The sequence below is a fragment of the Elaeis guineensis genome, chromosome 13, assembly GCF_000442705.2.
Source record: "Elaeis guineensis isolate ETL-2024a chromosome 13, EG11, whole genome shotgun sequence".
Classification (NCBI taxonomy): domain Eukaryota; kingdom Viridiplantae; phylum Streptophyta; class Magnoliopsida; order Arecales; family Arecaceae; genus Elaeis; species Elaeis guineensis.
The window spans coordinates 7,202,281-7,220,382 of NC_026005.2; the positions used below are offsets into that span (position 1 = coordinate 7,202,281).

The window sequence follows — 18,102 nt, forward strand, 5'->3', positions numbered from 1 at the left end:
ACAGGCTAATTTAGCTCAAATCTCAATGCTAACTTTTTTTAAGACTTGGCTTATTAGCAAAATCAATTATTTTTCAGGCCAAGATCAAAATCTTTCTACATTCTGCGAGCATAATATTGATTAAGCTCAGCTCATTAGAGCTCGGTTTGCTTTCAAATCGAACAATTCCATCAAATTGGCATTGTGGTCTTGCTTGCACAATATGGTTACGTGCCAAAAGTTAGCCTCTAAGCTCACATCCACCATCTAGGCTTGCGTTGCACAATATGGTTAACCCATCTTGTCCGGTTCACTGCTCCACGTGGCGATGCTCTTCGGAAAGCGGGATCGTAGCTGAACAATTTGAACCGGAGACAGGCTACAAGCCTCTTCTCCTACTTAAACTCTGCTACAGTGTCGATTTCGATTCAAATTTCTCTTGCTCGGATGCTAACGCGGATGCTATGTAGAGTTATACGCGTAGACTTCTTTTCTCCGCTCTATATATTTTGCATTGTGGCATATTTTACTTCTCCGATGACTTTGGAATGGAGAGGGACTCCTACGGCTGCTGGACTCCAGCAGAACCCCTACAAATAGGACCCCGTCTTCTCTATGGCGCTCAACCGACGATCATCGCCTTTCTTTTCTCCTTCTTTCTTCTTGCTTTTTCCTGGCTTCCCATCATGGTATCCGCCGGAAAAAATCAAGGTCGAAGACGCCGCCAGAACCCAAGGTAAGCCTCGAACTTCCTTCCCTTTCGTTTTCCTTTCTTCCCACGGCCTTAGTCACTGTCGCCGGCTTCGATTTCGTTGGAAATTAATCGAAAATTGAAACCTCTGCTTTGCTTTTTCTCTCCCTTTTTTCGGCTACCGGTGCGTCCATCTCAAGAGCGTCTCTCTCTTATTTTTCTCTCTCCACTCTTCATCCGAGTATCCTCTTTTGTCCCCCATTGAAGGCCTTGAACCATCCGTATCTTTCAAGATGCTCTCAAACTTTGACTTCTGTCTAGAGATGTGAATTCAAGCAAGAGCTAGTCATGCTTAATCTGGGCTTTATTCTATTTTTTTTTTTGGTAAATAGCTTTATTCTATTTTTGATGGCTGACTAACGTGGGTTCTGCTATCCAGTTGATCAAAATAAAGTTCATATTCCCGAAGAATCATAAAACAATCTTGAGCTGCTTATAGTTTTTTTTTTTTTTCCTTTTCTTTCATGCTAGTAGAAAGAATTAAGGAGTCTGCAAATTTCTCTAAGACCTGTTTTATCACTTGGTTAATTGGTTCTACCTGCTTGAGGAATTAGAAATAATCATCAAACGGATTGGACTGTCGTCACATAATCCTTCCTACTCAATTGTTTTTTCGATGCCTAATTATTTATTATTCAGAATATCAACTACTCACTATAAATTCTTGTCTATGTGTCTATTATTCCTCTCCAGAAGCTTTCTTGTTCATTCCAGCTCAAGGTCTTCTTTGTGGAAGCTTTACGAAGCCATGGATGCGACAATCATTGCAAGCAGAAGATATCTGCGTCGGGTATTTCAGTGGACCCGGGAGGGTGGCCGGCTATTGGCCAGTCATTTTGTCGAGCACTGCAGCATTCAAACTTTTAAAGAGAAAGCCATGGTTGCAATAGAAAAAGGTATAGAAGGCTTCTTTACCATGGGAGTATATATCATATATTTCTTCTTGAGTATGGTTTTTCTTTCTCACGAGTTACCGCCGATAAGCATGATTGAATCTTACTTGAATGATATTTTTGGAGATTATGATGATGGGGAATACGGGGATCTTGGAAGTGATGATTTGAGCCAAGGAGATTATGATGATGAGGAATATGGGGATCTTGGAAGTGATGATTCGAGCCAAGGTGAGGATCATGACATGGGATACGTCATCTTAAGACTGACCTTTATTACTATCATGCTCGAATTAATGATTTTGCGCATAACTTCTGCTATTTATTTGATTGAGGACCCTGCTGAATCTTACTTGAACAATGAACTTGGTCATCATGGTGATGAGCATGATGGAAACTGTGGAAGTGAGTGTATTGATTTGGATCAAGATAAGGATCATGACATGGGATACATCATCTTGAGAATAATCTTGACTAATATCAAGCTCCGATTACAGATTTTGCTCATAATTTTTCGTATTTGTTTGCGCAAGCTCTTTATCGAATCTTACTTGAATAATGAATCTGCTCATCATGGCGATGAGCATGATGAAAATTGTGGAAGTGAGTATGAGGAATATGAGAGTGGTAACATAAGTAGAGAATGGAACGAAGATGAAACTAATGAGAGTGGTACTAATAATTTTGCTGCTGAGGATGGAGATCATGAGCATAGTAGTGATAGCGAAGGCTTAAGTGAATACGAGGAATATGACATTGAAGAGGATAAAAAGAGTGTTGAAGAAGACTGTGGTAGCAAGAACCAGGATGATGAGAGCAGCGATGGTAACTATTTGGCTAAACATGTTCCAAACAATGAGAATTGCTCATCTAAGATCAATCATAGCAACAGCAACAACAGTGATGAAGAAGAGCACAGGAAAAGAAGCAAAGATAATGAAACTGAGGTGATTGGTGGTGAACTGAGTACAGTTTTTGAGCAGCTTCTGAGTTCAAAAGCCAGCCATAGTTGGGAAGGGCATGACGATGACACGGCTCAATTCGTTGAATCTGACGATGAAGCAATGGAAGAGAGTATGTTCACTGCAGCAAACCATGAATGGCTTCTTGTTGACATGCAAAATCTTGACAGCATAGATGACACAGCTTGTAGTCATGGGCATGGCAGATTGACTGAGGGATGGCGTTATATTTTGAGAGGTCTTCGTAGCTATAGAAATTGATGAGAAATCATTGTTTTTTTTTTTCGTTCATATTTTAGCTATAGAAAGTGATGAAAAAGCATTGTTTTTACTTTTATTTTATTTTTACTTATATTTTGAATAAGAGAAGTCATTAATTATAGTGATGAAAGTTATTGTTTGAGCAACGCTATTAGAGTCAATGAAAGATGGGCTATTATTTTTTTATTTGCTTTGTAATTTGTTGCAAAAAATATGTTCAGAAAATATTCAAATAAGTAAAAAAGTAATATTTTAAGAAATAAGAAATATTTCTCCACCTTTATATCAGCTGATTTTACACAAATCTTTTGATCTCTTGTATATATCTCCGTACATATTGAATCAATAACAGAGAAAAGGCTATAATGTTAGGCCCTGAAGTCTTTATCACGAGAGTTAGTTTTAATGTTTCTGAAGTCTTTACTACAAGGATCACCTTGATTCATAAATGTAGGGAGGCTTCTCAAACAAAATTGGAATGTTTTTTTTTTGAGAAATATATTGCAAAAAACTAAGAGTCTATTTGTATGAATGGATTGAAAATTTCGTTGGATTCTTGGATTGGGTCAGTAAAACCAATAGGCTTACAAGCTAGGCTAGGCCTATATCCATAACTATCTAGGATTAGTTTTGGAGTAGCTAGACCGAATTGCATAGAAAGAAAAAAAAGGCCTACTGAGCTCTTTTCTTCTACCCCTTTATCAAAACAAGCTCTTGTTTTTTAAATTAACCACTTATTAAGAAATTCTTACAACTTATTTCTCAAAAAAAATAAAAAAAGGCTACAAAGATCTCGTTTTTCTTCCTATGCTATTAGGCCAAGTCCCCTTAAAAATTAATCCTTGATAGTTATGAATATGCTATAAACCTATTATCTAATTGATTTATCGGAGCAATCCGTAAATTCAATAAGATTTTCAGCTCATTGATCCAAACAAATCAAAGTAAATTTCAAGTAAATAGACTCACACGACATCAAGATATACGAAAAACATGGAACCAACCACCAACATGCATATAATGACACAATACTAGCATTACTTCGGCTATTTTTGCAGCAACTAAATTCCTCAAGCAGTTCAATGAAACTTAGAGCTCAGGCTAACTTTGTTAAACCTTGGCTTGCTAACAACTAAAATCGATTATTTTCAGGTCGAGATGAAAATCATTCTTCACCTATGAGCATAATATTGATTAGGCTTAGCCCATTTGCTACCAAGCTACTAGAGCTCTATTTGCTTTCTAATTGAAGAAGCTTAGACAAATCAACAATCTGATAGGGATAGCAACGGATCGAGTATGGGTCAGATTGGCCCATATTCATACCTGTCCTATAAGTAAAAATTTTACATCCATATCCATCCCATATCCATATCCTCTCCATATCCATATTCACCAAGTTGAAAAAAATTGCTATCTCTATAACCCAAACTATTCATAAAACTATCACTTTATTTGTAGTGTTAGTTTGGCAATAGAAGCTTTCTTAGTCCATCAAATTGAAGGCTTCTCAAACCAACTTACATTGAATCAATAAGTTCAAACTAAATACCATTAGAGTCCGAAGACTTTACTACAAGGATCACCTTGATTCACAAAAGTGGGGGACTGCTCAAACAAAGTTGGATTGAATTTTTTTTTCTTTTTTTGAGAAATATGTTGCAAGAATTTCTTGATAAGTGGTTTAATTTCAAAAATAAGGGCTTGCTTGTGTGAATCGATTGAAAATCTATTGGATTCATAGATTGAATTAGTAAAATCAATTAGATAATAGACTTACAGACTGGGCTAGGCCTTTATCTATTACTATCCAAGATTGATTTTGGAGTAGACCAGTTGAATCCCATTGAAAGAAAAAAAATTTGCTGGGATCTTTTTTTTCAGCCAGTTTATCGGAACAAGCCCTTAGTCTCAAAATTAAACCACTAATCAAGAAATTCATGTAACTTAATTTTCAAAAAAAAAAAAAAAAAGAAAAAGAGGCCTAAGGACTCTTTCTTGGATAGTTTTGGATATAAGCCTAGATCCGTCTATAAGCTTATTATCTAATTTATTTTACTAGCCTAATCCATAAATTCAATGAGATTTTCAGTCCATTTATCTAAACAAATCCCAAATAGAATTCAAGCAATAAACTTACATGGCATCAAGGTGTACTAAAAATATGGAACCAATCACCAACATGCATGATGATGCGATACGAGCATTACTTCAGCCATTTTTGCAGCAATTGAATTCCTCAAACAGGCCAATTAAGCTTGGAACTCAAGACTAACTTTGTTAAGCCTTGGCTTGGTAACGACTAAAATCAATTATTTTTAGAGGATGTAGTAATATGTTTTTAGGATTTTAAAAAAAAAAAATTGTGAAAGAGAACAAGGGAAAAGATCTTAGCTTATCGGATAGATTGGTGTGAGACCAATAATATTCGTTGGTTGGTGACCCGACCCAGTCATATCTGACCTGATCCGACTTGCTTAGATTCATTGATTGGTTTAGATGTCATGCTCAATGATCCGATCCAACCTCAACTGACCCGAACTCGGTATTGCGTCCAAACGGCCGAGGTTTAACGAATATTAGAGGACGTGGTCATATGTTTTCAAGGGAAAAAGATCTAGCTTATCCTGTAGATTGGTGCAATACCAATAATGTTTGTTGGGCGGCCAAGATCAAGGCTCAGAAAAATGATTTTGGGCCAGGTTTACAGACTCCAGCTGATCTAGGGCCACATCCCCTCGAGCTCTGCCGTCAGCCAGTCACGGAGTCACACAAGACGAATTGCTGCACAAGTAACATTACCAAATAAAACAATCAGTTGGCACATCAAATTCAAATTCCTAGATAGAGTCAGCCATGGAAAGATTCATCCAAAGGAGATGCTCATTAGGCATGGCCGGGCACGCGTCTACGGGACTACCACGGCAAGATAGTTGCCTGATGTTGTGCTTAATTGCACGGACCAATCAATGGGTCTTAGCAGACAAGCAAGAGTTTGAAAATACCGATCCTGCAGATTATGGTCTTGTGCCTGAAAGCATGGCTTAACATTCTAGGAGGTCTTGGTAGCTACAGAAAAAATTGCTAGTTCGAGGATATCTAATCTGAAGTCTAAGAGTTTGATAAGATTGGTGCAATCTAGAGTCTTAGTATCTGATAAGATTAGTCTAATCTAGAGTCTGGTTGCTCTAAATTTGTTTTTTCTTTGGTTGCTTTAAATTACTTTCTGTATTTGATAATTTTCTTTAGAACAGGAACATTCTTTTCTTAGCCAGCAAGGACAAATACTCAGTTTTCCTTTGCTTTTATTTTAGCTGAAACTTTTAGCAATTATAATATTAGCTAATTTGATTTCTGAGTTATATCCTATAGAGAACGAATGTTAGCAAGTATTTACATGTTATCATTTTTGGTAAATATTTACATATTATCTTTCAAACAATGATTATTTACATATTTATATATTAGGACAAACTTTCATAAGATCGATTGAATTTGGATTCAAATCCAGTCAAATCAAAATTAAAAAATAACAACCCTACATCTATGATCTAATCTATTGGATGTAATCTATCTTCTCAAAACTGCTTGTACACAAAAAATCATATGATTTGGAGACTCCTAGCCTATGCATCAAGTGATGAAAAAATACATCTAATTTAATTGTATTTAGACTATCTACTTTTGACTACTTGATGCATAAACTAGAGATCTCTAAATTATATGTTTTTTTGTGTACAAATAATTTTGAGATAATTGATCATATTCAATTATTTAGATCATCGATGTAGAATCTCCATTATAGAGTTTTGATCTAACCGAATCTGAGTACAAATCCAACCAAATTTATTCTAGTCTCACTTTTATATATTTATTTAATGAAAATAAACAAGAAAGAGAAAAGAGCAATGAAAATGATGAAAACATGAATAATGTTGACTATGAGATAATAGTTGCTAATGGTGAATTGCCGGTAAAACCATATCCGGAACATTGGCAGTCATGCCTGAGTTAGTCTACATATTTGCAGCTTTGGACCTCAATGAATTATAACCAAGGACTGCAAGTACAGTTACGAAGCGAACCAGCCAATTATGCAAATGAGGCTAGTTAGCTTTTGAAGAAAAAGCAACATAAATATGTGCCGTAGGTCATTAGAAATTGTTGTTATGCTTAATTTTTTTGCAAACAGATTCATTTGTTAAAGTTTACTTTGTAAGCTTGATAACTAAAATAATGCGAGCAGGAAATCTAGTTGTTCTTCTCCCCCTTCTTACCACACATACTTCAAGTTGAGGATTAGGAAATCAAATATGCAGTATATCCCTTTTTCCCTTGCTATTGGTAAGCATATTTTTATAGTTCTCAAGTTTTCTGTCTCAATTAAGTAATATCTGAGATAGTAGGTCCACCTATATCATAAAAAGAAAAAAGCTAAAATTTTCTTCCTCATGATTTTTTGATGTTTTCAATGCTAATGAATCCTAAGAGCATATAAATATACTTTTAGAAGTAAGATTATGCTTTGAAGTCTCTTAACTACAAAACTCCAGCAAGACACTCTCATACTCAGGAATTTAAGGGAAAATATAAGGAATATGCTTATTAAATCTTCATATTTCCCTTGATTCTGTTCCAATCCAACCTTCATTTCTTCCTCCACCAAAAATGATGCAAGGATAGCTAGAGTTAAAGCTGCTCTTTATAAAACAAAGGGAAGTAAAGGTGAGGTGCTGGAGAATTTCTTGGTGTGCAGTATTTCTTATGCCTGTTATTCCCATTGCTTTGTTTCTTCAACATACCAACTGCTCTTGGTTCATTTCAGTTCCCTGTCAAAGTTAGAATTGTTACCTCGAGCTTCAGTTTCGGCACTATTTGAACATGTCAGTAAAATGTGATAAAGGTACGAGTTCTCATATTAAAATAGTTAAATTATAATGGCACTGTTGCCGTGCAAAATGTGAAAGTTTAGCAGAGAATAAAATTACTAATTATAACTATTACCACCAAACATTAGGGTTATTGTTGGTACCATCTGGAAAAGATAGATGGGGAAAGCAGCATACCTGCTCAGCTGCTGGGATCGTTGGAGATGGTGAAGAGGTGGCAGAAATGGTGGTGCGGCAAGAGGATGGAGAAGGTCCCACCTAGGGTTACAATGCCCACCCCAATCTTGTTCACCAACCCCTCGAACCCAACAGCGATTAGCCTGTCTCCTACATCTTTTTCTCTCTCTTGCTGCTTGCTGAATCCAAGAAGAAGGGAAAGAAGCAGAGTAGGGATCAAGAAGAAGGAAAAGGATGAAGCTTAGGTTTTGGAAAGAAGAGCACCCCTTCCAGCTCACAAGCTCGCTGTTTAAGGATTAAGGACTGCCATAACAGTAAGCTGTATCTGTTTGAATAATTACTTGGATGGATCATGGAGCCTTGCACTCCACCAGGAACATCAAGACAACCTGGAATCAAGAAAACATGCAAAAATCGACAAAGCTCTCAGAATCAACAAAACAAATAAATCTAGAAGAAACTTTCAATTGCCAGCAAAATACCATTACACTAGCAATCCAGGGTCAAGGAAGAGAGACTCTGGACAGACCTGAACATTTGACCAAATTGCTGTCTCAGGATTTTGAACCCTGGCCATTGCATTTGTCAACCCAAATTACTTACCATTACTCTCACCATCAATCAGAAATTAGTTGCAGCTGGAAACAGTTACATGAAACAGCCATTGATGCAAATAAGCTTTCCAATGCATAATAAGCCGCACAAGGGTGGTACAACTTCCAATATGAAAAACTAACATTGATTATTTTTAAAGCCCTATAGATGGCACACCCAAAAAAAAAAGGAAGAAAAACTATGGAGTACACCTGATCACGGAGAATTAATAGAAATCAAGCATGTCACTAGAGTTCATATCTATGTTAATAGATTCTGTTCAATGGAAAATCATAATAGCTGCAGCAAGGACAAAATGATGTTATAAATCCAAATTATGCAGATGTTCTACCAATCATTCTATCATGGAATTACAATATTTTGCATCAAGATTCAAGTAATTCTCCATCTATTAATATACATCCCAGGGCTCTTTATTTCTCCTCTGCTAGTCATATTGCTGTCTCAGTTGCATCTCTGTCTCGCTCTTCCAAGTGGAGTGTGACGATTGTCCCTTCATCCTCTTACTCTTCTCCTTCTCTTTGACACTGGAACCCCTCTTCTTCTCAGGCTCTTTCTTTGGGTCTGCAGGAGGGCGATCTCCACAAACTGGGCACGTCATGCCACGGGCATGTGAATAGGTCTTTGGAATCCCACACTGTACGCATACTCTAAAATAGAAGAGAACAGTGCATTATTGACAAGGACAATTATAAGATAGTATGTTTTTGGGTCAATGGAGGGGGGGCGGGGTGCGGGTGGCGTGGGGCTGGCAAACTGAAGTATTTCAAAATCAAAGCAGCTTTTGCTAATTCATATAGAAACCATGCTGGGACTAAACCAGGCAACATAAAAAGCCTCTAAGATTAGCATTTTCTGGCCTAGGTTTTGCATAACTATTGCTGGACCATGCACTTGTCAACTCCTGAGTCGTAAAGTTTAAAAAACAAGAAGGTACCTTAGCAGTTCAGCAGCATCTTTGGCATCAGGATTTGCTGCAGAGAACACTCGCTTACCATTATCAGATACTGTTTTGGTGGCAGAACCTGAAGGATAGCTTCCTTCTACATCACTTCTCACTCGGTCACGAATGCCAACCAATTGAGCTTTGGCCTCCACAACAGCACCTGAAAATGAGAGTCAAATTGATGTAACATTATCACGAACTCTCTGCAAGGAACTTAAAATCCATCAGCACTGCGGCACTAGCAAAACCATGAAACAAACACTAGAATCCTATCCGCTTTAAGTGGTTAGTTGGAACTAATAAACAGCCTTCCAAGTTAACATAGAGTACGAGTAAATAATATATATATAGATGCACTTTGGCACTGTAAGCACGGTTGGACATCTAATGGGTGGAGGATGCAGCATCTCCATCAATTAAACTGCCTTGACTTGCAAATGTCTTTATTGATTTTGTGACTCCTGCTACTAGGACTGCCAAATTAATAAGAATAGGTTCTTCCCAACTGCCCCTGCGCCCCTGCCCCCACCCCCACAAGGAAAAAGAAAAACGAAAAAGGGAAAAAACCCTTTGCCAGGTCATTGAATGCCTCACTGTTGCATGAACATTTTTAGCAAGTGTACCCTGGCAAATCAACAAAATTAAAGGACACTAAAACGGCACAACACATGAGGTAAACCAAGCATTTGCCCAGACCATGGTTTAAACAATGTCTGTTATAATGTCACACAGCTTTTATAACAGTATTAGAGTGGGGCCACTATTCCATTATTTTTAATAACGCATATTAAAATAATGGCTTCATTATACCATTAAAATGGCTGTCATAGATTGGGAAGAACAGCTGTTATCCATCTTTTGCATTAGTCGCTCAATATACTTTCAAATTCAAATTTCAGTCAGCTGGGAAAGAATAGCTTCTTTTCCAGTCAACAGACCAAAATGTCTTTTATTTAGCAAATAGTGGTTTGGCCAAAGAACAATGTCACTTTTCCATTATTGATTGTTGTGTTCCATTGTAAAAACAAATAACACCCATTGTAACCGTTATTATTTTAAGCCCCAAAACTTATGGACACTTTTGCACAAACAACCGCTGTTTTCACATTGTAATGGTCAACAATGATTATAGTGGAGGCTGTTATAATGGAATAATAGCATTATTGAGATCTTGGTCAAACCAGGTCCAACTTGAATCAGCTATATCGCATTGCAAGAGATACAAGATATAATCTGGATGGTCCCTTTGCTAGGCTGAGAAGGCTCGGTGCAAAGGGGAAAAGGTCAATGATGTTGCAGTAGGATCACAAACTAAGGATTGAGGTGGAGCATATACTTATCATCATCATTCTTTTCTTTTGCATCATGAGATGGGGTGGGAGGTCTGGTCCTTGGCATGACAAGTAATAGAGAGAAAAGCAAGATGGAAGATTGCAGGCAAAAGAATACAGAGGTAACAGTGTAGGAAGGAAAAAAAGAGGGAAGGTGGCCGGGCTGCGGTCTAGCATTCATAATGCCAACACATCATATAGATTAGAAGACTTCTTGGTTAAGTTTATGATAATCATATTTATTAATTTGCAAAAAACCTGTGACATGCTTGACATAGGCATAATAATTTCTACTACCTAGGAAAAATTCGACTCCTAACCAGCAATCAACAAACATAACTGACCAGGAGAACAGAGATAAAAGATGAGGACTTTCTTATTCTCCAAGTTTAATCTAATGCAAAGTCAAGATGTGTGCAATGTAAGTAGTTTTTTGAAACCAAATCTGAATTTCCCTTGATATAAGTGTCCTTACTAGCACAAAACACTTGTAAATTCAATTATGTAACTTTGTATGGAAATATCAAAGCACCTTGAAATTGGTAGCCTGCATAAAATCTGGACAACTTCTTTAAAGCTAAAAAGCATAAATCAACAAGGAGGGCCTTGAAAGGATCCACATTTTGTCTAAATTTTGAAAAAGAAAAATCTACCAAAGGTCATTCTCTAAATACAAGAAAGCAACCGTACCATTTAAGATTTGTGCATCATCATAGCCTATGCATTCAGTATTCTTACTTGATAAGAAATTGCATTTTTTTTTCTGCATATCTTGACAATTATGGGCATTGTAATCACCCCTCAATCTGTATCTTCCATCATGTTGACAACAGGAAGGCTCTGCAACTCTTCAAATTGACAAGATAAATGAAGAAATGATAGTCTAAATGAAGGAATATTACTAGTTCCACTGCCAAAATATGAACTCTTTCAACACTTATGAAGACCTCTCAAATCTCTGTTAATTCTTCTAAATAAACAGCTGGACGTCTAGGACACAGCCTTCAGCATTGCTCCACTATGTAAATGAGAAACAAGCCAAAACAAAAGAATAGATGGTTCCTCCATAAAGTAATTGTAAAAAAAATTGCCGATGCATCTATTCATACTTTCGACCTCAACAAATTTTGAATTCAACAATCCCACACAACAATTCAATTCCCATCTCTTTCAGCTCCTCCAAAACCATTTTTATACATCTAACAATGAACTGGACTCAGAATCTTCTACAAATTTTTTTTTTTACTTCTTAATCAGTAAATCTAACTATTTACAAACCAATGACAGACCTCAAGAAAATGATCATGGTAGCTGCTACAAACACCTTAATAAAGGATATAATGACTATTGTGTACTATACTTGCTTAATGAATTTCAATATCGAAATAATTTCTAATTAAGACACCTAAGTAAGGCTTCCATAGCTCATTGCACTAGGTCCATGAACATTTTAGTTGATTGCAACAAACCTTTGAAGTAGACTCTCATTTGAGAACTTTCTGGTGATCACTTTACTTTGTCCCGGGAAATTTGATCTCTGGGATTTTTGTCCATTCAACATACAATCTTCAACCATTTTGAGAAGTTTTCAAGTTATGGTTAGCCCTCCAAATGATTATAGACTTTCACGTGTATTACACAATTAACTTTGGACCCACCCAATGACACACATATCAGCCAAATAATATATTGGATGACCCTGTATTGCATTCAAATGAACAACTACTGTGGTGACATAAGTTGAAACCTCAGATGCATTAGCTGATTTCATTTTTTGTTGTATTAATGCCCTTCAGATTGTTGACTCCAAGTTCAGTTCAACCCGACCACTCTTCCTCTGCATCATACTTTTCGACAATATCCACAAAGAGTAGCATTCTTCTAAACAAAAATCTTAAATTCTTATTTTATTTATTTATTTATTTTACAAGCATGTGGTAGAGAATTCATTTAAAGAAATAATTGAATAAGGAGAACAACACTCAGAAAACAATTAAATAAGTAAATGCAACTATGCCACTGAAGGACCCATACCTTAAAGATACTTTCCAAGGATTGCATAAATCATGCTAGCTCATCAAAATGCTATGCCCTCACAAGCACCATGAACATCTTGTAGAGCAATGATCATAGAGAGGTATAACATAAAGAGCTGAGTTGTGAAGCATGAGTTCATCCAACATAACTCCCTCTTCCAGTTCCAAGTACATATATTGTTTCCTTTCCATAATATACAGATGTACCAAAAGAAAAGGTCATACAAACACTTGCTGCTTCAAGATCTACAAAACTAACCCCCACCAAGAGTCTCAGACATTCACTTTTTTATATAGCATCAGCCTTAAACCAGTTTTTGCACTTATTGATTATCCACATAAGCTCGAAAAGGTCGAAAATATCTAGGCACTTTTGTCACTTGCTAAACAAAGGAAGCATGTCTTCTTGCCTTCCCGCTTGGAGTCCTTTCTTGCTGAGATTTATGAGAAGATTTCTGAAATTTTCAGAAAGTCATCACATCATCTATAAATCTAAGGTCAGAATCAAATCACTGGGGCCAACTACTACCACAACTAAGATATGCAACAACCTCATTTATTCATAATAAAGCTTCCACCATGCTTGTACAAGGGGAAGCAAGTTTCCTTAGCCCAACACCTTAGAAGCTTAAAAATTGTGAATCTATGATTTGGCTAATCAAATCTTGAAGCAGCTAGTTGGAGTAAAACAGCTAGATACCTGAGCTGTTTAAACAATTCTTTGCCTCTACATTATTGAGAAGCAATCCACCTTTTATGAATTTTCTTGATGTCAACATTTTACATTTTAGCCACTTTTCTCTCTATTCTTTTTTGTGAAACTCAGGAGTAATAAAGACAGCATCAAAAGCACACCCAGTTCCCCTGGTGGTAGTAACTACCAATATTGGGAACATCTCGTGTATGGCCTTCAACCTCCAAAAAAGACTATGGCTACCCTTTATTCTAACATGTAGTGAAAAGGCATAGCGGATTGTTATTATATGACTCAACTCCAAACTTGGAAATCCTATAAAGATTCACCACATACGTTGAAAGTTGAAACAAATCCTCTCACAAAAAGTTTACAAACTATTACAAAAAAAAAAAACTGTTCAGAGGCATTTTCAGAAAAATCTCAAAACAATAAAAATTAGCAAGAATCACTAAATAATGTCTAATTATAATATAAGAAAGAAATTAAATAAGGAAGCCAATATTAAAGGAATTGGGTACAACTTATCTTCCAAAGAATCATCAAAAGGACTATTTGAAGATACCTATCAACTAGGATATCTTTCTTCTCTCTCCTGTCACTCACGGATCAATCATCACCCCAAATCCTTGCGTGGTTCTTTGACCCTAAAATAATACAGTTGTTAAGATATTCACGCGGATCTGCAATCTCAATCTTATCTCTCTCTTGATGTGGTCACCTCTGTCTTCCTCCTCTGCCTCCTATTATTCACTTTGATCGTAACCAAGGGAAGAGAAGGTGCATCCTACTTTTTCCTCTTTAAGAAATGGTAGTCATGTAAGAGTAATAAGCACATTATCTGTCCTCTTTGGCTCTCAATGAAGGACTACCCTTATGCTTTTGGCCCAAAATTTTCCTTCTCTTACAGATCACACCTTGCAATGTCTATGACAACAATCAGACTTGCTTTTTCCAGTAGATTCTGGGGTGGTATTCAAATTCGTTCTTGGCCAACTAAAGATTTTCCAACAACTTGAGAACATTGAAACTACTGCTTAATATCATTTAGAAAATTATATTTTTCCTTCTTCTCAAGCAAATACCTGACCTTCTCTCTTTTTGTTCAACCATCTTGATTATCAAGCACAAAATCAAATTTAATCTCTTCATGTGCTTTATCACCTTGTTAGCATCACTTAACAAGAAGTGTTTAATGTTCACACTTACCTTGAAGAACTTGAAATCCTAAAGGTACCATGACATGTGATCCTAAAGGAGGAGAACAGCAATGAGGGGAGCAATGGTATGAAATTTTATATAGTCAATAATAATTGGTGCTGAATTGCAAGAGTGAAGAAGAGAAGATAATTATTAAATGACATGAGTTAGCACGCAGAGGTAGGGTTAACAAAACCAAACATGGCAAATAGAAAAGCTCTGTTTCAAAGTCACATGTGGAGTCAAGGATTCGCAAACTTTTTACTCACCCTTCTTGTTTGGTTGCTCATAAGTGGACACTTGAAGTCATTTCATTTTCAGGTATGCAGAAAGTCAGTTTCGGCATTTGGTTGTCCTAAAGTGGCCCAAAATGACCTAAATTGAGTTCCTATGAGAGGAACTAGACTCAAGAATGTGAGAATTGACTTCAACTACTATTAAGCCGAAATCATCTTGACAAAGGGAGTCTTCACCTGTCCATTTATGGGCAATTAAAGATGTATTATTATTTGTTTTTCCTAGAGCACCATTTTAACATTGGCATCAACTTGAACGAGATTCTTCCCCTTTGGGCATGTTTGGTTTGGTGGAAGTGGGTTGAAGAGGAGCCCACTTTGCTGAAGTGGGTTCAGCTCTCCCCAGGCCAAAATAAGTTCAGATGCCCAGTTATGGGCCATCAAACAGGCCTTTCAGTCTCTCCTTTTAAGCTGTTTACCACACCAAAGGACTTTATCTAGTTTATATCATGACCTTGCCAGGAGGTGTTTTGACACTGTTTAGTTAAGATTTCTTCCATTTGATTAATTGATCACAAAATGTTTGGCTATTTAGTAGATCCGAAACTGTCAAATCCCATCATCAATGGCTATCAAACCAATTGTATTGATCTTATTTTGTTGATAGTATCTTCTCTCTAGTGCTTTCGTACAGTTATACATACTTAACAGGCACAAAAAATTATCAGTGAAAACTATAGAAGAAATTATTAAATGTATAAAAAATGCAATTTTTTCTTTGAAGTTAGGCACTGCTATTGACAATTATATATGTCATCAAAGATTAGCTAATAAAAGGTCTGTATAAAACCGAGTAGGTTTTCAGAGTACCAGGAAGCTTCCCTACCTCCACAAGTGCGAATAGACGAATATCTTCTACGATAGCAGATGTCTAGAGACCATCCATGAATCCTAAACTCAAAGTATTGAAACAAGCAACTACTTAACGCTCAAAATTGAAACTGCCCACATAATTTCAGTACACCAACACAAAACCCACAACTCAATCTATAGCACAAAATCTCATGGAGATGGAATTTGCAGATGTATAAAGAAAAATCCCAACATTTGCCCAAAAAGCATCACTAACGAAGAACTAACATTATGCCTAAAATCAATTTGCTAACTTTTATGCAATCACTGCACCCTACCGAACATATTTTTAAGCATAGCAGGGAAGAATTCAGCAATCATCACAAAATAATGTAATAGTTAATCTGAACACAAGGAATAAATCAACCAACGAAAATTAAAAAAAAAAAAAAAGACAACACCTTTACGAACTAGGGTTCCTAAATTTCCTAGAAAAATTTATTTCCATGAAAAAAAAAAAACTTTTTAAAGAAACCTACCGGCAGGGAGATCTTTCTTCTCTCTTCTGGCCCTGTCACTCGCCCTCCGATCTAGCACCCCCAGAGCCTCCCGAGTCTCCTCCACGCCCCCTGGTCGGTTGTTAAGAAACTCCGGCGGCCCTGTGACCTCCATAACCCAACGAAAACCAAAGAAAAAGCGAGACCATCGGTCCCATACCACCACGAAATCGATCGAGATATAGAAAAATTAGAGCCAGCAAGAGAGGTACCTCGGCAAAGGCGTCGAGCGCGGAGGGGAGCAAGGAATTGGAGGTCGGTCTGGGGCGACTGGAGATGTGTTTCTTCTTCTCTCCCCCGGAGAGATTCTTGTGAGAGATCCCGTCCTCCACGTCGGCCTTCTCTTCTTCGTCACCATCGTCCCCATCGCTGAGGGAAGAAGAGAAGAGTCTCTCCTCTCCTCCCTCATCTTCTTCGGGGGAGGAGTAGCCTTGTATGAGAGCTAAGCTCATGCTCCTTCTTCCACTTCTCCGAAGCTTTCGGGGGCGAAGGGCTTTTGGGCCCAGGGCGTGGGCGTGGGCGTGGGCGTCGGCTTTGGAGGGGAAAGGGAAGGAAATCAAGAGCCAGGCTGGAATCATCGTACCCTAAGGCACCGTACTCGGACTTTGGACTCTGCCTGACCCAATCAAGTTGGATGCCAAAATTACTTCGCAGCTGCACTAATTCCAGGTTGGCACTGGCACGAGCACCTCATCACTAATGTAAATTGCGAGTGGTGCCATCTAATTAGGGATGCAAACATTATCTTAAACATACTTTGTTCATGTTGTGCAAAATGACAAGGGGTGGAAATTGAGTTCGGTCAGATCAGATATTAGTCCAATTGAATAGAAGATAGATAAAAAATCTATTAAACATTAATTCGATATTTTTATTAAATAGATCAAAAATTTAAATTTAAATTTAAAAATTTTATTAAATAGATAATTTAATATAATTTATGATAAATTAAAATAAATTAAATGGATTAAATCAATAAATTTTGTATCGGTCTGAATCGATGGTACACCTCATATCGAGTTGGACTGACAGGGAATCGGGATAGTTCGGTCCAGAAAAATGATACATCGAAAGAAGGAGAAGAAAAAAAAAAAGAAGAGAGAGAGAAGGAGAGGGAGAGGGAATACAACGCCATCGCCCGTTGGCGATGGCCTGCTGCGATCGTCAAAGGACTGCATAAACCTCCATGGCTCGATCTTGTTTGATAGGACTTTTAAACGAGTGAAAAAGAGAGAGAAAGGAGGGAGCAATATATCAGAGGGAGGTGCAGCCGGCAGAGGGACTGTCGGAGTTTGTCAGATGGCTATCGAGCGGCAAAAACTGTGCAGGCGGAGCACAACCATGGAATAAGGATGACCGTCTTTGTTCCTTCATTATGTTTTTTTAAAAAGTCGATAAATAGTGAAGCCGGTAATAAATTTGTCAACTTCACTTTTTGATTTAAAAAAAAAAAATTAAAAACAATGCAACCGACAAATTCATTATCGACTTCACCATTTTCTAAATTGTTTTTTAAAAAAATCTGTCCAAGGCACTGCAGGCATGGAGTATGCTGTACGCCGTCTCACAGCCTTTCCAACGTCTTCCCCTTCCTCCTCTTTCTTTCCCTCTCTCTCTCTCTCTATTTTTCTCCTCTCGATTTGCTTCTTTTGTCTATGTCAGTTCGCACCGATCAGATCCAGTACAGATCCATACCAACTCACGCTACTGGTTGGCTGATATG

General features: G+C 37.3%; 2 protein-coding genes across 3 annotated transcripts; one reads left to right on the forward strand and one right to left on the reverse strand.

Moving 5' to 3' along the window:
- Positions 1-532: 532 nt before the first annotated feature.
- Positions 533-2,952, forward strand: LOC140853353 (uncharacterized). 2 transcript variants are annotated; one of them, XM_073247874.1, is made up of 2 exons: positions 533-715; positions 1,445-2,952. In XM_073247874.1, the coding sequence occupies exons 1-2, from the start codon at positions 666-668 to the stop codon at positions 2,844-2,846; spliced, it is 1,452 nt and encodes a 483-aa protein (XP_073103975.1). In that variant the 5' UTR covers positions 533-665; the 3' UTR covers positions 2,847-2,952. The 2 variants fall into 2 exon arrangements, with proteins under 2 accessions (XP_073103975.1, XP_073103974.1); XM_073247873.1 differs by having other exon boundaries at positions 1,424-2,950.
- Positions 2,953-8,803: 5,851 nt separating this feature from the next.
- Positions 8,804-16,934, reverse strand: LOC105056859 (uncharacterized). The gene is made up of 4 exons (XM_010939192.4): positions 16,592-16,934; positions 16,362-16,488; positions 9,465-9,633; positions 8,804-9,177 (listed from the first exon to the last, which is right to left on the reverse strand). The coding sequence occupies exons 1-4, from the start codon at positions 16,829-16,831 to the stop codon at positions 8,955-8,957; spliced, it is 759 nt and encodes a 252-aa protein (XP_010937494.1). The 5' UTR covers positions 16,832-16,934; the 3' UTR covers positions 8,804-8,954.
- Between the last annotated feature and the right edge of the window lie 1,168 nt (positions 16,935-18,102).